Source organism: Tympanuchus pallidicinctus, unplaced genomic scaffold, assembly GCF_026119805.1.
Source record: "Tympanuchus pallidicinctus isolate F22 unplaced genomic scaffold, pur_lepc_1.0 scaffold14, whole genome shotgun sequence".
Classification (NCBI taxonomy): Eukaryota; Metazoa; Chordata; class Aves; order Galliformes; family Phasianidae; genus Tympanuchus; species Tympanuchus pallidicinctus.
The window spans coordinates 3,026,351-3,049,869 of record NW_026294659.1 but is presented as its reverse complement, the minus strand read 5'-3'; the positions used below and the strand labels follow the sequence as shown (position 1 = coordinate 3,049,869).

Here is a 23,519-nt window from a genome sequence, read left to right as displayed (position 1 = left end):
GTCTAAGTAAGAACTAGTCTCCAACCAACCCACTCTACACAAGACAGAAAGTGCTTACCCTGGGTGCTTGGTACTTGAGAAACATTGGGGCAGCTCATCCCAGGGATGCTAGCTTCTTATGCTAGGTACTTCCCATACTTTTGCTGAGAGACACTCAATGTCTTTATGAAGTAGGCCACTTGTGAGACCAAATAACAACAAAAAAAATTTGCAGCGTTGAAAAGGTGGTTTTGCTCAGAAGTTTTTGAGCTTTATATCTCCCTCTTAGTGACTTTCATAGTCTATCTTCTCTAAGCTTTTTTTTTTTTTTTTTTTCTAAATGGTCTACAGTTTCATTTTGTTTGGTGTCACAGATGATCATACATACACCAAAGACTTTTCTATCTCAAACGATACCCAGAGCTCTCCTGACAACTTTGCCACTGCACCAAGAAAATGGTGATACATTGTTATGCCAGTTCGTGCTGCTGGAGCTTAGAACATAGGCCATATTCACTCCTGTTGGCCTTTAGAATCAGTGAAACTGCTTTTGATAAGCTCTTCACAGTAGCAGGCAAAGAATCATTAGGAATACCAACAGTCACATACAGGAAAAGGTTGACCTACCTGACTGCTGTTAGGGTCTCTGGCCATAAAACATCCCTCAGGAAGCAGCTTTCATACAGACAACGCTCTCCTTTTGGTGAGCTAACCCTTAAATGAGCCCAGGGAGGGGTGGACCCTGGGTTCTGCTCACCTGGGAAGCATAGGTGATTTGCTTGCACCTTTGCTTCCTGAGCCAGCCACCACCTTCACCAGGTGCTCAATCATCAGTTCAGGCCATGACATAACAGTTCCCTTACAACTCCCTTTAAGAATCAATTTCGTCAGTAATTAAACAAGAGAGATGAAAAGCATCTCTTCAGCTTTTCTAGCCAGTTTAAGTAGAACGTTTATTTTATTATTTGTTTGTTATTTTATTTTTCTCCTCTAGGCAGAGAAATCCTTGCACTGCTGCTGCTATGAGGAAGCTAATATTTGCATTGTTTCTGCCAACAAGAATTCTCAAGTAAAAATTAATAAAAATGAGCTCACTTATGTTAATTCTTAGCAACTGTCTTGGAGATAAGGGTGTTGGCTCTCCACTATCCCCAGCTTATATGCATGTGCCAGTATGCTTACCAGAGGAAGCAGGGTGGTGTCTGAGGCCATTTCCATTGATGTGCCTAGAGAAGAAAACTTGATTTATGCAGATCAGTTCCTATAAATAATCCATAAATTTCTTCCAGGCATTGAATTTAGACTCCCCGTCTGTTGAGTAAAACTACCTGTACCTTTTACTCTCATAGACTGGCTCTGGCCTCAGCCTCACAAGTGATCAGTGAGACTTGCATGTCATGCACCCCTCAGTCGTTCATTAGTATTAGAAGGGGGAATAAAACACATCTCATCAATGCCTTTGTCACATTCCAGGATGATTTTATTCATCAAATGTCATTGAGACAAAAAAAAGCCCTGTATAGACTTTGTTGGTTTGCCATTCATTATCCATCCTACAGCATATGCAATTAATTCCAGCTGCACGTCATCCAATATAAGGGCTTGCTCGGGTGGCATCTCTTACCTACCTCTCAAGTGGATAAGAAACAAACACAGGTGTTTATGAGCAAATAAAATAGGATTACAGGTGCAGCTCCAGTCCCTTCTGTTCCAGCGGTGAAGCCTGACTTGTAGACTGTGGAAGTAACCGAATCTAAAGTCACCAAATTACATGCTGCTGATGCTAATGATAACAATGAAGTGGAATAGACATTCTAGGAACATTTTCAGTGATCAATTGAGTGTGGACATCAGGCTCTCATTATCTCATAAACCAACAGTGTTAACAGAAGGTGATTATACTGCAACCTTTACTTTGCTAAGCAACAAAAATCATTTGCTCAAATGTGAATTAGGGAATGGAAGAGGGTGGAAGAGCTGAATCCCAACCCACTTGTGTCAAAAGCACCTTTATTTCAGAAAAAGCTCTGCAGCAAACACTGTGAAGGCTGTTTCCTTCTCTGTGGTCCCAAAGCAGTGTTATTTTTACTTGCATTTCTGTCCCTATAAAAATAAATGCCAGTTTTAATCACAAGTAAATGCATCAGGACAGTATGGGGAGCCAGTCTCCATTTACTCATCATTTTCTTAGACCTGAGTTGAGGGTTCACAGCTGTAACGAGTTTGTACTTAGCACATATATCTCTAGGTGTGCAGAAATCACATCACAATAGACTGGACACACCAAGCTATAAGCAGAAGTCGCTTGTTCTGCCCTTATTGGTCACACAGTCAGAAGATCCCTATTTTGCCCAAGTACCAAGTACACAATTTTTGGGAACTCAATTCCATGAGATCCACACTTGTCCTCACTGCACAGCGGCCATCACAGTCTTTGAGCAGATGCAGAGCAGGGGAATCCTTGGGAAAGGAACTTCAGGTCTCCCTTACCCAGCTGCAGTACAGGCACTGCTGCTTCCTTAAAGGGAACAGTAAAGGCTGGATGCAAAACATCAAACAAACAGACTCCAGGCAGCAGGTAAAAACTGCCCTCCATTGTGAAACACTGCAGAGGCCATTAGCACAGCAGCTCTGAAAAGCTGGTTGAAAAAAACGATCATATTCATTATTCTGCAGCTGCATTGCCTGACTCATCCCACTGCAGATGCTCAGAGGCAACAGCCCAGGTTAAAAACTTTCCCAACTCTTTTTTTTTTTCTTTCTTCCAATTCCCCAGGGAAGCTCTCCTTTAATAAGGCAGGAGAGCAATAGGAGCTATATTTGCCTCTGTCTTTGTTGGAGGCAAGTGAAAAGGAACCTGCGAAAAGGAAAGAAACAAATGAGATACAGCTGATCTAAGGGCTTTTATTTCATATTGCCTTTTACCATTTGATGCACTTTGACTTTCTCACATCAGTGTAGTAAGTGCTAGCCCAGCGCTTGGGCACCGCATCACTGAATTCAAGTGTGCCAACAGCATTTCTTCCTTTTCCCCTCTTCTTCCACAGAAAACTTCCACACAACCATGGCATAGCAGGCATCTTCATGCAGTGAGTTTTTGCTGGAATCCCTGTTCTGATTCTTGAACCCAAGATGTCAGACTTTCTCCTGTGCTTTCATTTGTAGACACCATCTCACCATACATTACTTTTAGCTGCAAGGAAATTTCTCTTTCACGTCCCTCACTACTTTGTTTCTACAGAACACTTTCCCAGTCCAAACATCCTTGTGTTTAAATAGATGGGATGACCCAAATACTATTGTGTGTGATTATTCGAGGATGAAGTACAAACTCCAGCCCAGTGATTTTTACAGGACAACTTAAATCAATATAATCTTTCTCAGCAGTAGTTTCTGGAAAGCCTATATTCTACAGCGTTGTATGCCATTAGTCATTTAGCTCACTTTTGCTGTATGTGTTGAAGCATTACGTTGCTAAACAGCTGAACCTTTTGCTGTGCTGTACTCTGGATTGCACTGATTTCCTTCTGGTATGAAGTGTAGCTTGGAAATCCTCCACTGTAGATTTTTGTAATGAATATTTTGCAGCAAGCCACTTGTTACTAATGATACTAATTTTACTTGTACAACTCTTTATATAACCTTTACTCAAAAAATAATTGGGAACATTTACAATGGTAATTGAAGTGTTTACTAACTGATGGCCTACTTGTAAGATTAAATGGAATACAGCACTGCAATTCAGAACATTTTCCAGCCTTTTATATGAAGAAAAAAAAGAGTGGAAGCCAACATTTTTTGCACTGCATCCCCAGAATATTCTTTATTGCAGACTATCTACTGCACAATAGCAATGATTTAAACGGAGAATGTACTCTAAATCTGAAATCTAAACCTAATTTAAAGCCTAAATGATGCTCACGAATACAAATGTATTATCTATTCTCAGAAAATCATATATCACTTAAACACTACTGTTTACCTAATTTTAAGCAACATCTTGTGAGTCAAAAATTAGATCTGATCCCCCAAATTATGAATGTGAAAAGTAAGATAATGGTTTGACTACGTCCCACCTAGTGCTAGGTTGCTTTCTCAGATTCATTGCTATTTAGTCACTGTCTGCTCTATCACTAATGGATATTAAAAATTTCTCAAAGATGCTGGAGATCTGAGAAGCTGCTTGCAAGATAATTTGTCTGTTGATTAAAGGAGAGCTCCCAAGATAGACTAAGCTAACTGCCAAAAAGTGAAGTAGGGAGAAACTTAATTTTGTCACTGAGAATCTGTTTTTTTTTAATCATTCCAGAGCAAGGGATTGGAAAGGGTGTGTCTTTGTTTCATTTGTAACTGAAAATAAACAAGAATAAATTTCCAGGCAAATAAACAGCTTTATGTAGATCATGATTCTTACTGTTTCCATTAGCCAGCTTGCCATGAAGTTGGAGGAGGTATGAGAGCAAACTGCATAACCAATCTTCATACCATTACAGGAGCTGCTTATCTGGCATGAGTGTTAAATCAGGCCCAGTTAAATCAATGCTGGCCTCTTTGGCAGTGCCCTACCATCAGCTGGCACCTGAACAGGATTTGTGCAGGATTTGCATTGCACCTGTGATGAAAGCCAATTTGGTCAGCTCTGCATCACACCTGGTGCATGACTGCTAAACGGGTAGCAAAGGTACCTGGCCTCTGCTGTGTGCAAAGCAGGCAAAGCTGCAAAATGAAGCTTGGCCTCAGCTACATAGCTTTGGTAGCAATATCTGAAAGTATTCAAAGTGATGCTGACACGGATGCAGGCAAAACCATTGAGAAAGAAAGCATCCCTTTCCTACATCATATCTGGTGTCTACACGTGTCATTCTGATACCAGGGAGGATGATTTTATTAACATGATCCTGATTAATGGTCTCTAATGCAATGATGGAAAGTAGGTTCAAGCAGGAGATAAATGTACAGAAGTGTGCAGCAATGAAGAATGACATTTTTAGAATCCTCCCCCACATACAGAGCAGAGCATGAGCAAGTATCAGCCTCTTTGCCAACACAGCTTGTGTTCCCTAGAGGAGCAGCGTGGCATACATGGTCTGTGCTGGGATTCAGTTAGATCCCAAACACCCCTTGATAAACTTCACTAAAACACATAAATAAATATTTTAAAAAGTGCAGTAAAAAGACTTTACCTTTGGCTTCAGCAGTAGGTGAGATTTATCAGTCCTGTGGGATCCTCCTCTACCTCAAGTCTGCTGGCAGCAAAATGCTGGCATTCACCTACCCTGTCACTTTGTAAATCCTGAGGGCGTTTGACCTGGAAAGAGAAGTGTCAGAGGGAGATTCCTGCACACCTCCACCAGAGATACAAACAAACAAACAGAAAACGAAAGGAAAGCTGTAAGAAATCAGCATGTATAACCTGCCTGGATCTACTATTCCTGGTAGAAATTAGATCCTGGAAAACTCAGGTGAAAATCAGACATAATCCCTGTACGTGCTTTTAATGGGGACAAGTCGAAAATGATAAAGCCCTTGCATGGGCTCTGCTCCCAGCCAGTACCCAGCCCTCCAGCCGCTCTGGCAGAAGCAGGGCTCTATTTTGGCCCCAGTATGCAGATGCATTGCCCTTGCGCTTCCCTTCTGGGTGCCCCGGACCAGCTGTTGGGCTGTGGGCCTCCTGAGGGCTGCAGCCCTCCCCAGGTCCAGCCCATGGCAGTTGGATCCTGGCCGGGGGGGGGGGTGGAGGGAGGGAGGGCTGGGCACCCATAGCTATTCTGGTAGCTGTGAGTCTAGCCTGAGTCATGTGAGCCGCGGGGCCCAGATATGCACTGGGTTGGATTGGCCCAGTGACCAACCGAGATATTTCGGTTGTCTCAGCGTCTCCCAGGCAGAGATTTATTGTCTTAGGAAACCTTCACGAAATAATCCCTGGGTGCTGACCTGATCTTCAGCTGAGAGAGTGTGAAAAGAGGACAGAAAGGGGCTGCTGTCCCGGGTGCGGTGCAGTCTGAACTTATTGGAGTCTGAAACAAGAGAGGATAAACATCTGCTTCTGCCTCAAGCCATGCGCTGGCAGGCAGAGAGGATCTATTACTTGAGTTGCCTGAGGAGCAAAGAGGGCCGAGGGCGACGGCTGAGCAGACACAAAGTGCTACTTGTTGGGATTGTCATCTAGCTCCCTCATCTGTCACCTGATGGCCAGCCAAGCAAGTGCTCAGCACAGCCGTGGACCATTCATTCATCCCTACACAAGAAACGGAGGCGAGAAAAGTAAGCATCTTATTACAGCTGTTATGACATTCAGCAGTTTTTTCTATAAAGGAATGCATTGAATTCGCTACAAATCTATTAATTCTTCCCCTATGCCAGGCGAGAGACTGTGGTTTTTTTTTGGTTGGGCTTTTCTCTAGCAGCTGGAGGTCTGGTGGGCATTCATACAAATGGCTGTTGATTAAGGCGTCTGTTTCACTGTCTAATGGCATTTTTACTTTAGTAACTAAGTCAAGCAGAAAGCATTGCATTACCTACAATGAGCTACTTCCTGTCCTACTGCAAAGCGCACTGCACCACGGTGCTCTCCCATTACCAGACCCTGAGATCAGAGGGCTTTCTATGTGATATTTTGCTGAAAGTGAAGGAAAATGAGTTTCCTGCACACAAGTCTTTGTTGGCATGCTCCAGTGACTATTTCCGAGCCATGTTCAAAAGTTACACACAGGAATCTAAAGCCAGTGTGATTCAGCTGCAGGTTGTCTCACCCACTGGTCTCCAGCATGTCCTGGATTTCATTTACACTTCCTTGCTGCCTCTTTCCTTTGAAAGCCTGGAGGAGACCTTGGAAGCTGCGAGCTACTTGCAAGTGACTGATGCCATTGGCTTGTGCAATCAGTACTTGGTTAACAACCTCTCCTTGGAGAACTGCTGCTTCTCTGCCAATGTTGCCAGGAGGTTCTACCTGCCAGCTGCCCTAGCTGCAGCAGAAAAATACATTGTCAACAACCTCTGGAAGCTGTTGGACTTGGACTTGTCAGGATTGCTCGAGCTGAATTTCAGGACTTTGCTAGCGGTGGTAGAATCACCAGATCTCCCTATGGTGAAGGAAACTAGGCTGTTGGATCTTCTGCTGCTGTGGCTGAAGCAGGATAAATCCAGGTTGATTCATGCAAGCAGCCTTTTGGAGCACATAAGATATGGTCTCATCCCAGTGGAAGACCTGAGGAGAATTTACACACAGTCAGAAGTGCCCCTTACTGCAAGTATCAAATGCCTGATCATTAAAGCAATAAACTACCATACATTGGTTTTCAGACAGCCAATCCTGCAGGATAAGTCCACCACACTGAGGAACCAGAAAACTCGGATCATCCTTCTGGGGGGAGGGACAGTAAGTGAGGGTCTCATCACTGAAGTGGTGGCTTTTGATGTTTACAACCATAAATGGAAAGCCCTCACAAAGGTGTGTGATGGGGTGCAGAACCACAGTGTGTGTGTGGTGGGGAACTTCCTCTACGTTTTGGGGGGAGAAATAGAAGGTGGCACTCCAAGTGACTCGAACAGTGACAAGATCTTATCGGTTACAAACAAGGTCCATCGCTACGATCCAAGGTTTAACACATGGACCCAAATCACAGGCATGTTGGAAAAGAGATGCCAATTTTCTTGTTGTGTCTTAAGCAACAATATTTTTGCCATTGGTGGACGGGGTGAGAATGGGTGTCTGCATTCATCTGTGGAAGTCTACAACATCACTAGAGACAGATGGACGAAGGCCAGGGAATTGCCATGCAAGATACATGGTCATGCGAGCGCCACTTGCAAGAATACTATATACATCTCAGGTGGCAAATATGCAGAACCAGCCAGCACAAGCAAGGACTTATATTCTCTGAGCTCACTTGAAGGGCAGTGGATGAAACAAGCTCCCATGAGCATTGCTCGGTTTGGGCATCAAATGGCGACAATCAGAGAAACCATATTCACATTTTTAGGTTTATATGAACCATTCTCTGAAATAGAAAGATATGACCCTGATCAAAACCAATGGACTCGTTTGAGGCCACTGATCTATGATCGATTTTGCTATGGTCTGGTGGTAGTAGAGGAAACAGCTCTTCTCATTGGGGGAAAGAAATGGCAAGACTCACGGGAAGTCCCCACACAAGACGTGGTTGGCTATGACATTGACAACGATAGCTGGGAGGAGATTTGCAAAGCTCCCCTGCCCTGGTGTGGGTTGCAGTGTGCGGTGCTACAGCTGTCAGAGATGGATGACGAACAGGGCAGTGACACCCCAAAAAAGAAGCTGCCAAACTGCTGAGCCAAGGCATCATGGAATGACAGCCGTGGGAGATGAGCCAGTGGGGCAACTCTGGAGAAGAAGAAAATTGTGATGGCACTGGATGTAAAAGAGTTGAGGTTCTGCGGTGATAAGCAAGACACTGGGTGGAAACAGGCAAGGAAGACTGGCGGCAACCTGGGAAAAGGTGCAGCAATTTGTAGATCTGAAAGCCAATCTCACTGGAGAAAGATGTAGCAAGTAGCACATGTGGAGGAGAGGAGCTAGAATCATAATCCTTGACTTTTTTTGAAGAGTAATACCTAGACAGCAATTAAGAGTTGTTGTAAGTCAGATTTTTTCTGAGGTTAAAAAATGTAATCCATCTTTTCTGTTTTCTTAATCAGAGGTAATTTTCCCAGTTGATAAGTGCTATTGAATTGCTATGGTATGGCTAAGCAAAGTGAAAGTGAGATGTATAAAGATGAGAAAATTGACGGCTGTAAGAATTAATAACAAGTAGTGCCAAGGAAAGGTATTATTTTAATATGCTACATACTAGGCAGGAGTGCTTTAGCTAAACAGCATGAAATTACTGGACAGAAAGCATGGATTTTTTAAAATGTAGCCTCAATTGTGGCCATGTGCTAAAACAGTGCTTGTTTCATAGAAGCCATTTCTCTTTGAGCAGCCTTTGTTGTAGCATGCCTTTCAGATAATTATTTTGTATTATTCTGAAGAAACACTACTGGTACAGTATACTTCTCATATATCCAAGCCTTGTGTTAGTTTAGATGGCCAGAGCTGAATTGATGTAGGTACTGCAAGACCCTATGGCACGTGTTTCAGGAGTTGCTGCACCTAATGCCCTGATACTTACCTCAACAGCATACATCGTTTTATCATACCTGATCATAATGGTAAAACTGTTCATTACTGAGCACGAGAGAACCCAGCAAACAGGTTTACTTTCACCAAAGAGTGCAGAGGGAAGGAACGCAACGGAATGCTTCCAGCAGACTTCATTCTGAGTCTGCCGACAGCCTGCAAACCAACCGACAACGGTTCTACTTCTTTTTGGCCGTGAGTTTGCAGACACTGCCCAATTGCCAAAGAACTTGAAGGCACGCTGATCTGCGAAATGCGGGTAAAGTGGTCAGATGCCACTGTTTTTGTACACAGTAAACTCAAACTCAAATCAGAGATGTTCATTTAAAAGCTAAATTTATTGTACTTCATTTTACAGTGTTCCTTTCCTAGGTTGAGAGTTAATACAATAAAAATATATATAGAAGAACATTTAATAGTCTTAAAAGAAGGCAGCACAATGGATAGGACACATGTTCTTTGTCACTAGACTAGCTTAAAAAACTGCAATGTTTAATTTTCACCTTTAAAGCAATCAAGCTGACTTTACTAATGTAAAGTGCAGGCAGAATAGCTGTTGCATAGCAACAGATCTAAATCTTCTGAACTGCCTTGGTTTTGACAAGGAATCAACTACACAATGTGCATATACATCCATCAGATATAAAGAGGTTTTATATGAATATATTTACTTTTGGTCCGGTAAAACAGTAGCAAGAGAATCTAAATGCTTGGAACAATAGCACAAACCATTTCAAGTCAAGCATTTTTTAAGAGAAATGTACAAAAACCTCACAAATTTAATATACAAGTCAGTACATGCAGTAAATAAATGTTCCGTTTATACAAACAATATTCTTCTAAATGGTACAAATATTACACTGGATCCAGAATTCTATACAAATGTTGTTAATATATGATCCATATTGACTCGAATATATAGGATTACTGAAAATGGGCTACAGAAAGGCCACTCTTCTGTACAATTGTGCAAAATCTGCAAAACATTTGCAATCTGAATGCAATAGGGTAACAAGGAAGAAAGAGAGAAAAATAAAGGAATAAATGCAAATAAACTAACAAGAAAGAAAAAAAGAGAGAGAACAAATAAATAAATCTGTTCTTTCCTTCATCTCGTCATGAATACAACTGCCAGGAAATACCAGAGCTCATGAAGTTTGAAGTACATTCACTGAGCTGTACAGGCAATAAGCAAAGGTTGGCTAAACGTACAACTCACTATAGAAAGAATAAAAGAGGCTGTGCCCTCTTGCATGAGCATTAGTAAGCTATGTCTCAAATCCTAACTTATGCAGCAAAACACTGAAAAGCAGCACAAATGCTTTGTCATGCTCTGATCACTTTTTGAGAACAAGACCATAAAGAGTAAATAGATATTTTACCTCTCTCTTCCCTATTCCAGACAGGTGACTAAATCTAAGGAGATATTTCTGCTTATATTCACTGTGCACTCTGCAGCACATCTCAGCTCTCAGAGAAGTTTAAAACCCTTCTGTTGGCTTGTGAACTCAGCAGAAACCAGAGACATTCAGAGGCAGAGCAGAGACTTTCCGAGCTCTCAGTTTTCTCAGGTTCTGTGCTCAGCTCTGTTCCTATCATATTATTTTCCCGAGTACAATATGGCCAAATTTCACTCCTTTTCTATTGTGGGAATTTTCAAAGCCTCTCAGGTTGGGAGCATTTTGTTGGGAACATTTTCCGCTGCTGCTTTTCTTGGCAATAGAAATGCAGTTATCAAGGATGTTCAAAGTCTACTCTTTCTCGTTTGCAAAATCTGATCTCTTCAGTACAAAAGCAGCATAAATGACAGTACCACGACTAATTTTTGTTTAAAAAATTGAATCAACCAAATGTAATTTAAGTAGAGACAAGTAACACATAATTTTGTCTTAATTAGAATACAGACCAGTATCTCTTTGCACTGATGGTAAACCTTAGCAACAGGTTTTAAAAAAGTACAAGGAAATAAAACCCAAATGTTTAATACTTAAATTCACATTAGTCATTATAGTGGGCTGATTTTAGCCCTTTTGTGTTCAACAAAATTGGAAACACAGTCACTGCATTACACTTTTTCCCTGTTATGTAAGAAAACTCCTAGAGTTTCTCATTAAATATAATTTTTCTTTTATTCCCCTGCCACCAAAATAGTACCTGCACTCCAAAAATGCAATATAATACTGGAATTACGTAATAAAAAATATCATTGTAAAAGCAACCTTCAATAACAAAACCTTTAGCCTGTGGAACTTCCTCTGTGAAGGCCACAGTCTTCCAAAAGCATTTTTAAATACTTCTATGTAATAGTTAAAGATCATATTATTTTTACAGAAAGTAAACACAAGTTGGTAGCACTGGTAGTGTATAAAACACACAAATCCTCATTAAAGACATGGTATCATTGACCACTGAAGGTGTACATCACACGGCTGAGTGACATTAAAAGATAATTTACTAGAAGTTCCACATATTGATATAAAACCTAATTTATGCACTTATGTAAAGGCTTGAAGTGTAGCAAATGGAGTAGAAGAGGATCCCTTATACATGTGTTTCAATGTAGGAGTGCGTGTGTGCTAAGGAAGCTAGAAGTGCGTCGACCTCAGATGAGCCATTAACAGAGCCCCTCGGGGTGCTGTTGTGACAGATGTCCAAAAAGATGTCAAGGTATATTTGTTTCCATTCTTGAAAGTCTCTAGACGTCAAGCCTGGATTATCCAGAACCTTATCTATAATGGCTACTTCTCCTTCCCTGGCCTGTGGGAGAAGAAAGACAAGTAGAGTCAGTGTGAGCAATGAGCAAACAGGATGGGTAGGGTGGGAACGAGGATGCCACAGAGGTCTGGGAAACAGGGCAGCCAACCAACTGCTGTGATAGCACTCACACATGGCAGCCTCTTCCCCTGATGTGTCATTCATCACCCTGCAGGACCAGACACTCCTCACCTTGTCCCACACCCTCAGCAATGGTCCCTACTCCCCTCCCACCCCTCCTTCAGCTCCTGCAAAAAACAAGCCCTGTGCTGTTTACTACTAGCTGCTTTAATTTTCAGGATCAGTTTCATGCTGCCAAGCGCCATCTGTTTGCTCTCCTTGATCAGCATGAGAAATACCGCGTTTGTGCGTGGGATGCAGACAGATGGCCTCCCTCCCGCCAGCAGAGCTAAGCCTTTTTTACAGGGCCTGTCATGGGGGCACCTGAGCAAATGCCTGTGCTAGGAGCCTTTAGCTTGGCAATGCCCTACCAGCGATCCAGAGCCTGCTGTGAAGTGGCTGGCTGCTACCTCCTCCTACCACGGTGGTGGCAAGCAGAATGCAGGAACGGGTAAAATCTAACACAGTTGTTGGCACCTCCCCACTTGTCATGAATGCAGGGGATGTGGCTGTATCCTAATCACTGGCTGGTGATTAGTTTATTGAGAGATGACAAGCAGCCAGCATGGCTCAGAGCAAGCCTCAGACACACACACAGCTGCTCACTGTTTTTATTAGCGGTGGAAGATGGATGCACCAGCCTTGAGCCTGAAAAAACAAGTAACAGGCAAGCTCCAGCACTTCTCCTCTGTGAAGGCATGGTCTGGTCACCAGCAACTTCTTCTCTATCCTCCATGCCAGATGGGTTTCATAGACCTCATTTCTAACAGACAATTGCCATGTCTATATCACAAATATGATAAACCTGTCTAGGGAGCATATTTAGGGAAGTGTTCAGCAATGACAGCTTTGGTGGAATAGTTACCAGAAGAGTCAGAGATGTCACCGACAAGTAGTATGTTTAAAGGTATTTTTCATGCTTTACAATCAGTAGCTAATTAATGCTATATACTAGAATACTCAATTTAGGAACAATCATACACCTGAAACTAAACAGAGGAAGAGAACCTTTGGAATCTCTGTTACCGTATATTCACATGAACTACCATAACGTGCTTCTTGCAGATTGTGATCTGCACACAACCCAGCACTGCCAGTCAAGTGGCTCATACTTGTTGAGGAGAATGGTTTTGTGGCTATGTCAGGACATAGAGAGCGGAAGTGTCTTTCCATTGCTGATAGAACAGATAGTCTATGTGTGGTAAGAGCTAGAACCAATTTAGAGGGCTGTACAGATTACTAATCATTTGAATGAATTAAAGGAGAGTTCAGAACACCAGATCCAATGGGCAAGTGCAAGTGAACATGTTCAGGAAGGACAACTCAATGGCATTGATAAGAAGGGGAAACGATTAGCTAATGGCAGTAGCTCCTGATAAACACTACTACCAGTACAATAGTAGAGGTGAATTAGGATGGAACTAAAAACAATTAATGAGTTACTGTGATGCCACTGCAAAACAGGCACACGCCACATTGCACTGTTGCCATATGCAAGAAACAGCAATAATCTGTCTTTGATACTTGCTGGCATTGCACTGTCAATTATTTATGTCATTCTGGTCCAAACAAGATTGGTTACTACTTCAGAAAATATGTCTCATGGAAAGAGAATAAACAAATTATGTTTGCTTGGTCTAAAAGAAAGAAGACACAGAGAAGCATGAAAACAGGCATCTGCTGGGTTAAAGGGATGAGCTGTTTTTGGAAGACCTTGGGGGGGGGGGGGGGGGAAACAATTCCATTTGTAGAAAACCATTGGCAAAATGTAACTCAGGTATCAATAAACGCTAACGAGAAAGGCAATTAAGCATGGTGATAAGCTGTTGATATGGAACAGCAGCAAGGCTGTGTAATTCCTGCAAGTATCAAGAAATGTGTTATTTTTTATATTTCAGATCAGCAACTCTTAGATACTGTTAGTATGAGTGATTGTACAAAGGCACAACAGCATACATTCTGTGTGAACCTCCTGCCTGCTCTGCATATCTGAGATGGCTATGATTTTGCTTCAGTTTCTCATGTAAAAATTACATGGAAAGCCTGTTCACCTTGACTTTTTCTATCAGTCTACAATCTAGCAAAGACACATATCCTAGTTCTTTTGGTTGTCTTCATTGAGATGATACAGTGCAAAAAGGTAAGCATAGGAAAGATTTTCTTCAGGGCTGGAGTCTCACAGCATGAAAATAATACTGCTTAAATGCTTCTCTAGGTGATGGAAAACCAAATTAATTAATGCTGATAAAACTCTCTTTGATAAAAGCTGTTACAAAATCTACTGTACAATTATCTAGTGACTTAAAATGTAGTAATTTAATACAGTTAACAGAGGCCCTGGGGAAATCCAGCATATTGTTTGCTGAAATCTCTAACAGTACAGATTTGAAACTGCTGTAACAAATAAAGAAGCTGACAGGGAGTTCAAATTAGCTGCACTGCACTTACAATAATGATAAAAATCTTCAAATCCATCATTACCACGATCTATTTGTTTAATCAATCCTACTGATTAAATACAATGATCCTAGCAGTCTATGCAGAAACCAAGCACACAGTTCATTTCCAGACAAACTCAATAATCAGGATATAATAAAATGTTTTAAGAGGTATCCCTTCATTCCAAAAGGCTGACTGTGCTGCATTTTAGACTTTAGCAATTCTGGAGTAAATGCATTTTTATAAATGAAAGTTTTCAGGGATAAAAAAGGTGGTTAAGATCTCCTCTATTAATGTGATGTGAAATGATGTCATACTGGCTAGAGGAGGAGCTGAGATTTTACCTGGGCACAAATTAAAGCAATCCCCTCCCTTTGACTTCTCTCCGAAGGCACATTTTCTTCTGCTTCAAGAACAGTGGTTACACATATCTTCCATGCACGTTTCACAAACCACATTCAACCTGAGCTCCAGCCACACATAATTAATGTCTGAATACAATACTGTCAGATCCAACCCTAGGGCAGGATTTTCCTCTCTGTAGTCTCACCTTTAAAGTGCTTTTCAGAATTCGCAGCTGGTGCAGTTTTTCATTGACTACTGGATCGCTACATCTCTTTATAAAAGATTTCCTATACTCCAGCTTAGTGGAAATCCGGTGGTCTCCTAAAGGAGAAAGGCTGGCCTGCTCCAGAGCTCTGTACAAATCTTGCAAGGAATCTGCTGCTATTTCTTCTGTAGTTTCAACTGTAATGAAAAAAAAAAAAGGAGGGAAAAAAAAAAAAAAGGAAAAAAAAACAGAGAAAAGAACAGTGGATCATTAATGGAGTTATATGATAGTCTACCCAGACCCTTTGCAAAATGTTTAACAGATATAACCAGATCATAAGGAAAATATTTCAAACCTGCTAGGCTTCCTGAAAAAAGTGCTGCTTCTCCTTCACTAACTTCCAAGAGAAAGGCATTTAAGAATGTAAAGTCTTGACCCACATAGAAAGAAGCAACAGTACAAGGTGCAGTAATCTTGCAGTGCTGTACTGTCAAAAATCCCATATCTAGTATTGCATTTAAATATGCTGGTAATTCAGTAGTAACAACAAAAGGAAGCACCGGAAATGTCATAGTGAAGAAGGTCATCAGGGACCTGATCTTGGCCTGAGATATGATGTTGGTGGTGCCCTTGAATGATGCTGATGACAGTGCTGTTGGATCAGATGTAATTTTCCTTCCTATAAAAGTCCTTTTTGGCATGTGCTTTTGATACTTAAGAGTGTTTTTCAATAGTCAACAATGCTATTGCTCGTGATATTTCTTGGAGGTTTTAACAGAAGATCACAGACTGGATATCTGAACATGCTGCCCAGCAGTGCAGCAAGTTGCATTACAGGTTTCTTAATGCTTGTTCTGACTAGTACTGAGAGCATTTTAAAGGAAAACATAATTAAAAAAAAAAGATGTTACTTCTTTAGAAACAAATTCAAATAAAAGTTGGGGATGAAATGTTACTCTAAGCTTTTGAAATACTTAATCTGCCAAGCATCAAAACATTTCAATTTCTCATACGCCATTTCCTCCCTAAGACACTTATGACTGTGTAGAAACTTGGAAAGTGCCAGTGAAGCGCCATGATGAGTGGAGAGATGACTATGGGAAGCCAAGGCAGCCCTGGGAGAGCAGTCAGCTCTATTCCTACTGCCACTCACACACCAACATCCCATATACACAATAGCTGTCCATTGCTGCAGACACATACATGCCTACCGGCGGTGACTTGAGACACCTCCCTTTGAAGCCCATAACACGCAAGCACAGCAACTACTCACCACTCAGGCACAAGCAAGAACTCTAGGAACCAAGTTCTCCACATCCCATCACAAAAAGTATTTGCAGTCATATAGGTCTTTACACAGACAAATAGTTTCGTAGCCAGCTATTAATCTCGATATATTCCCCATCTGTTCATTCATTTGCCCCTTTCTGGCATGGGAGAATGTTTTTAAAGGTTTTATTTTTAAAGATGTACAGACATGAAGAAGGGTTAGAGGCCTTTTACTGACAAAGGTGTTGGGTTTCCTCAGTTGACATATATGTTGGAGTTTGTTTATCACTGCATGTCCAAGAAGAACTTAAAGAAAAACAGAAATGGGATGCAGCTCTGTCTGGTTGATTTCTTTCTTATTAACACAATAATAATCTAATATGTTAATAGGTAAAGCATTCAGCAGATTGGTTGAAATTCTCCAGTTTTCATTCTTATGCTTTCTTAAAAATTCCCTGTAGCAATGAGAGAATTGATGTTTGGGATATTTCTGTCAGTTGCCTCTGAACTTTGAAGTCTACCAGTCTGAAGCTGGTAGAGTCTGAAAGGGAGGGATTTTCTAAAAACAACAACAACAACAACAAAACAAACAAACAAAAAACGTAACCAAGAGAGTGTTTTACACCTACTTCTTTCTTTCTCTTATCACTTCTTACGAAAAGTGAAAGAGATCTTGTCTCTTTCCCAGCAGCATAACCATATTGTATCTTCTGGGGATTAGTGCAGGGAAAGCCTGCTGAAGGAATGAGCCAGTGCTTTGTTTCCACATCATTTTAATTTGATTTGCTAGGTTTATCTGGAGCTACATTAGCAACTGTCCACCGTGTCCAGACTTGCCACTGAAAACCCCTGCCTATCTAAAACATGAAGGTCCCTACCACAGAGAAGGACAAAGTTTGACTTCAAACTCAAGGTTGCATCTGGGGCCACAAGCAACTTCAATGAACCTGGGAAGTAGCACGGCTTCTGTAGATGCAAATGCCAGCTTGCAGGGCAGGGATGGCCTCCCTGTGCCACACACCAGCCTGGAAGACTGCCCTGCCTTGCGTTCCTTTGGGCTCCCCTTCTCAGGCTTGACGTCTGCTGCTAAGCAGAAAAGCTGTGGATGTGAGAGGGGTCCAGCTCTGAGATCTCATGGGAGCACACTGCAGGGCACCACAGGAGCATGATGTGTGCAGGATTAAGAAGCAGCCTTGCTGCCCTCTCATAGCACTGTCTGGAGGGTCTCCAAAACACATCCATGCTTCTCCTCCACCCACTGGCTGCCTTCTTCCAGCTTCTGTCATCACGATACTGTAGTTGCAGGCAGTGTGGAAAAGAAGGAATGGGATTTGCTGTTGAAGGCAAGAATAGGGGAGACAGAGAGCTGGTCCCTGCTTTTATGTGCCTCTCTGTTGCTGATGCTTGGGAAGCTGAAGCACGGCAAGAGATTGCCTCAGTCCACCCACGGCTGGGATGAAGGATGTGGGCGTCACAATAACACATGCCAAGTGCTTAATTTTTCCAGAGGAACACTGAAAGCGACGATGATGCTGCTCTTGGTGGCTGGAGTAGGCCCTCAGTAGGCGGGAATGACATTAGAGACAAATCTCCTCTCCCTCACCTTTCTGCTAAAGGCTTTGATTGATTTCCTGTGGGCGTTGGTGAAACCCTTCATGCCAGAAAGGAATTGAAATACTTGATTAGACATACAGCTGAGATTTAAAAGTATGGTTTTTTTCTTTTTTAATTTATTTTTTCCTTAATTTGGTGTATATTTATGCAAGTGATATGCTATTACAGCAGGGCTTTCCTCATAAGGGGAAATAAGACCTCAGAGAACGCCGCTTTTAAGCAGAAAACATGACCTGATGTGATCCGCAGATGACCTCAGAAGAGCAGCCAGTGCAGCAGGTAGTTAGTCACCCTGACGTGGCTGCTGAGCCATAGGCTGCATCTCTCCAGCCACCTTGCTTCTCCGAATACAAAGGAACATGGATGTTCCACACACTGCTAGAAAGGAGGGTCTCTTTCTGAAACGATACTTTTGCACTCTGCTTGACCTAAGTCTTGAACAACTCTATAACCTTGAGGCAGAAAAGAAGTTGCATAAACTCTGCAGCACACAGGATTGAAATTCAGAACCACATCTTCCAATTACAATAATACACAGGTACTACGTTTTGAAATAACAAAATATATGCTCTGTCTCCAACAGAAGGCAAAACCTTTTGCATTAAATTCAGGAGCTGAAAAACAGTTCTAGTGTATTAATTGGACTATTACATTCTAGTAAATGCTGTGTATTATGGTTTTTTTTTTGCTTCTTTCCACTATGGAATAGTTTCAGAACTCATACACTTCTTAAGATGCTGTGAATATTTTAATCTACTTTTACATTTTCTCAGGGGAGGAAATTAGAGATGGTGGCTGAGTGAGTGAAACTGTAGGAGGTCAGGAATGGTTTGGGTTTGTGGCATTCAGGAAAGACTGGTGGGATTTTTAGCACTGTGCTCTTTGTTTTTAGAATGACTCTGAGGATAGCTGTGTAACCACCTCCTTGCTCCACTGGGCTGTTCATCTTTCCATTATTTCCCTCTAAAAAAAAACAGTAAGTGCAATAAATAGGAAAATCAGGTACCTGAATGAAAAGTGATCAGAGAGAAACCATCAGTGCTGGTATTTACATGGACCAAAAGATGATGGTTCTGTGTGAGCTAATGATTCACCAAGATGATCCTGAACTAGGGATATGTAGAAAGTCTCTGCTGCAACCCATCTGGCTAATCCATCTGGACATAGGTAATCCCTGGGCTTATATTTCTCACAAATCTGTTTTAAATGGAGTAACAATGGCATTTTCAGTGGAGGTTCCAGCACATTTGTGTCTCGCTTTCCCTGTAAAATCTCGAGTCACTGAGAGCTTGTGTGGCATCTCCCTTTCAGTAGTGAGGTACCATCAGAACCATTGACTGCACCTGCAACTATGGGTGCACACAGCTACCCAGGCAAGGATCCTACAACACAGTTCATCACAAGCTTTGTCACCTGCTGTGCTGTCAAAGGCAGATTCTTCAAGGGCTGTAGCTCTCCTTTGTAGGCCTCTCTGTTTTTCGCCTGTGCCTCCCAACTCCATCCAGACTCCTCCCATCATCTTCAGGCTCCTCATCCAGACTGAGGGGACACAGTTCCTGCTCTAATGGCTTTCTCCTTTTTTTTTTTTTTTTTTTTTTGCTGTGCTTTGCTGTTTGCTGCTTTCACAGCTTAGTGACATGCTTTTCCCTGTGTAACTCCTTGCATGCGCACGCCCACAGACTGTTCCACTTGCAATTAGCCTGCTTATGAACAAAATTACCGCCCTCTGCAAATCCTGAGAAAGCAAAGCTGCTGCAAAGTCTATGACAGAGAGCAAACAATATGAAAAAAGGCTGAAATCCCCCAGCTCAACTGAAACCCACGCTCCCATTTTCATTCCTTTTGGTGAACTTGCTGGCTCTGGCAGGGGAAGCAGCTCAGCTTGGCTCCCCCAGGATCTTGAGGAGGTAAGTTTGTCAGAAGACAGCATTAATCACATTATAAACCATATACTAATTTCCTCCTAAAAATCTCATATTATTTGCTTCCAGTTTTAAGGTTACACCTTTTCACTTCACCTCATACACCTGCTTGAAGCCTCCTCATTCTTCTGGGGGCTACCAGTAAGCAATCCAAGAAACCAAGAACATCCCTAGTCTATGGGATGAGGTCCCAGGCCCTGTTGCTGTCTCACACTGAAGCACAAATTCCTGTTTTTGGTGTTTGTTTGTTCATTTTTCAGGAAAAGTAGAAGGGAGGCGCCTGCATTTGAGAAAGCAAAAGGATAGAAAGAATGCTTGTGTTAGTTCTGTTGGAGGGGAAACAAAGAAGCCTCTAAAGAAGTTCTTTCTGGTTTCTCACTCCATGGCTGAAATGCATCTTTGCTGCTGTTCAGGTTAATCACTAGATTCCAAACTACAAAAGAGGGAGACAATGCTTATGGTGCAAAGAAAACAGGAATTACAGTCATTTATTACACTATTTGGGCGGATGGCAGGCAGAAAAACTGGGTGTTTGCTTTCCCCCTCTCTACGTCATCAAAGGAAGATGATGGTAAAACCACTGGCAGATGGAATTTTACAAGGAGACTGCATGCAGTGTACCAAGTTTGCCCTGATTGTGAGTGTGGGGAGCACAGTGACAAGGGAGATCAGCTTCTGCTAGGAGAGCATCAGCAGCCACATCTCAGTGCTTGTGCATGGCACAGAGCAGGTGGCAGGAGGCAGCAGGAGACACAAGTCAGGTCTGTATGGAAGCCAGCTGCTAAGTCATCTGCTCTGAGTCATGAGGAGCAGATTTCCCTGCTAGAGCACAAAGAGAAACCTGTGTCTTCTCTAACTCCACATTCATGGAAAAAATCAAGAATGGCATGTGAGTGAATATATAGATAGAAGTGTACATATATAAATCTATGCGTGTAAATCTATTGAGAGCTGTCCATGAGTGAAGAAAAGAGTGAGCAAGCTGAAGAAATGCTTAAGAAAAGCTATGGACTTAACATGCAGCACCTGGACTTAGCAGCCCTTCTCTCTGTTATCCCTTCTCCTTGCCTGCCCTTTTCTGATTTATGCAATCCTCCATTAAAATGCTGATCCATGTACCTGAAAGCACAAGATTCTCCCCATAATCTTTGTTCAAGAAAGGGAGGAACAATGTTTAAAATCAAGCTTTGAGTGGAGGATCAGAAAACTAGTATTAATTTTACATTTTATGCTATCTTTTCCTCTAAAGAGGCAGTACTTTTTGGTTATCAGCTAGCTGAACATGGTTTCTATCCTCTCCCATTAGGTAAACCTGCAGGCAGAGGTCCAGGGGGAGCTCCCTTGCTGAGGATACCAGCCCAAGCCAGCTCTGCTTTATGCTGGTGTTCCCTACAGCAGCAGTGATTCTGCCTTTCACCTGAATGAGTATACTCTGATTTCCTGAAATAAAGTGAACAGTGCAGGCAAGTGGAAAGCCCATCTCCCATGGGACAGATTTTAGAAGGTATTTCACAGTCAGCAGCAGTCAGAGACCACAGTCACTTTTAAAGGATCTGACACTAGCTTTTGTAAGACCTGAGAGATACTGGACCAATTGCTGAAGCATCAAAGGTCTAGACATTTATGGCAGTATTCTTTTTGGATCTCCCTGTGAATCTCTCTTCTCCTCTTAGGTCACCTCTCTGGTGAATTAATGAAAGGCTGTCTACTCCTTGTCACAGCCTTGCCCTCATGAGCCACCATTGGCCACAGACGGTGTTCTGTGGGCTGAAGCACAACACTTGGGCTGGCCTTGCTCCAAGCCCACACCAGACACTGTTCTTGAGTTCTCAGTGCAAACAGAATGGGTTATTAAAAATGGCTGATGCCAAACTCAGCTTGAAAAAAACTGAAACATTTAAAAAGTACCACGAGTCACAAAGTTCCTCTCTGCAGACCTGCACTGTCGTGCTGACACCAACCTTCAGGCACTTTCAGCATCCTCTTAGCAATGAAGTACAGGTGCTTGTAAACGGGTTAATATGTTAGTGCAAAGGGAGAACACAGACAGAGGGAATAATTAGCTCACTCTGTTCGTGTAGCCTCTTGACAGCTATTACACATCTCGAATGGGCAACAGGAGAAACGCCTCGTGCTCTCTGCCCTGCTGTTTCATGAAGTTATATTGGTAGGCTACGGTTTCAGAGAGGGCATAAGAATGAGGCTGAAATAACTCAGTGTAACAGAGGACTCTGATCAGTGGCAGAACTTCATGGCAGCAGTGTTATAATTGCATCCTTTGGTATTTGTCACAGTGCTCTCTACTCATTAAGTTGCCTACGAAGAAATCAGTTTAACTCTCATTCCCTGAACAGATTTTATTGACTGTCTGGGAGAATTTTAGCACAATGAAAGAGGGTATCTTGACATTTTTCTTTGCCACAGATCGGTATAAGCACTATTCATCGCAAGGTACCAATATTGAGGTGAAATAAACAAAGCAATTGGATTTTGGTGGTATGCTTCCCCTTAGTCCCCTCAGTTCAGAAACAATGAAAAACTTCTTGTATGTACAAGGTAAGCCAGCTCTGAAGCAGAGTAGATAAATCGCTATACTTCTGGGGATGCTGTGACTTTTAAACAGGATGAGGCTGTCCCTATGGATCCATCCCGCAAGCAATATATGGAAGCAATTACTCCTTCAGGAAAATATTTTTTTTCACAAACCTAAGCTGTTACAGCATACAAAGCTGTGAAAAGTTAAGTGACAAGCAATATGGACCTGGCAACATTACTCACCGCTCAAAATCAAGCCACAGTCGTGCTTGTTCAGCGGCAAGACCTGTCACAGCTGATGGCCTTGGTACCTGAAAGCAAGCCTGAATGGAAGCAGTAGTGTTCCTGGTGAGCAATATCCACTGAGAAAATGAACTCTACTTCAGGCTGCATCCCAGGTTTGCTTATTTGGATGAAAATCTAACACTGAGTGAAATTTTCAAAAGCATCTGCATCACCCAGGAGTATAAATCCCAATTTCTACATGAAAGAAATGCCGTACATCAGCGTGGGCAGGAACTAATGTCTTTTAACCAGCTCGATTACCTCCATATTGCACAGCAGCCAGCTAGGGAAGCAGCTCCTGAGGCACTTGTGAAGGGGGCCTGAAATATTTTGGAAGATGTTATCTCAGAAGATGTCTTATTTATTCAGATATTCAGATTTATTATGGGATTTATAATTGCACATGTTGTGATAGCTGCACTGATTAGATGCCAAACTAACGAATCTGTACCCTGATTTACACATTTATTTGGGGCATGGCACTGCCACATCTCAAGCAGCCTCACCAGCTGCTGAATGCCCATCACACCACCACGGTTTTGTAAGCACTGAACAGAGTTCAGTCCCTGCCCAGTACCTTTGAGAACAAGTGCTGTATGTTCAGTAATGGCAAGAGAAATGCAATGCCATGTGGCTTTTCCAGTCATCACTCATGTCATCGTGTGTTATAATGCCCAATGAACTTGTGAACATACAGGCACCTTAACATAAACTTTCTCTCAAAACTGGCGTAACAGCAATCACAGAAGAAAGGTCTATTCCCCATCCATTAGGAAGAACGCGTTTGCACACAAAAGAAACAAAAAAGAAGGAAGTGACCATCAGCCCTTACAGACAATGGCAAAGCTGAGAAGTTACTGGCTTATTTCCTTTATTAAGCCCAAAATAACACTTT

At 42.1% G+C, this 23,519-nt stretch overlaps 2 protein-coding genes across 5 annotated transcripts in view; one reads left to right on the top strand and one right to left on the bottom strand.

Moving 5' to 3' along the window:
* Positions 1 to 5,771: 5,771 nt before the first annotated feature.
* Positions 5,772 to 10,877, top strand: KLHL34 (kelch like family member 34). Its single transcript, XM_052673765.1, has one exon. It carries the CDS (start codon positions 6,503 to 6,505, stop codon positions 8,288 to 8,290), a length of 1,788 nt encoding a protein of 595 aa, XP_052529725.1. The 5' UTR covers positions 5,772 to 6,502; the 3' UTR covers positions 8,291 to 10,877.
* Positions 10,878 to 11,494: 617 nt separating this feature from the next.
* Positions 11,495 to 23,519, bottom strand: part of CNKSR2 (connector enhancer of kinase suppressor of Ras 2) — a 204,265-nt gene continuing 192,240 nt past the window's right edge. For all 4 annotated transcript variants that reach the window (XM_052673737.1, XM_052673738.1, XM_052673739.1 and 1 more), the window contains 2 exons: positions 15,000 to 15,196; positions 11,495 to 11,893 (listed from right to left, as the gene is read on the bottom strand). In XM_052673737.1, coding sequence (XP_052529697.1) covers positions 11,678 to 11,893; positions 15,000 to 15,196 — 413 coding nt within the window. In that variant the 3' untranslated portion in view covers positions 11,495 to 11,677. The remainder of the gene's footprint in view (positions 11,894 to 14,999; positions 15,197 to 23,519) is intronic.

Excerpts from the sequence above, each read along its gene's own strand:
- KLHL34 (XM_052673765.1), top strand. The coding sequence starts at position 6,503 with ATGAGCTACTTCCTGTCCTACTGCAAAGCGCACTGCACCACGGTGCTC.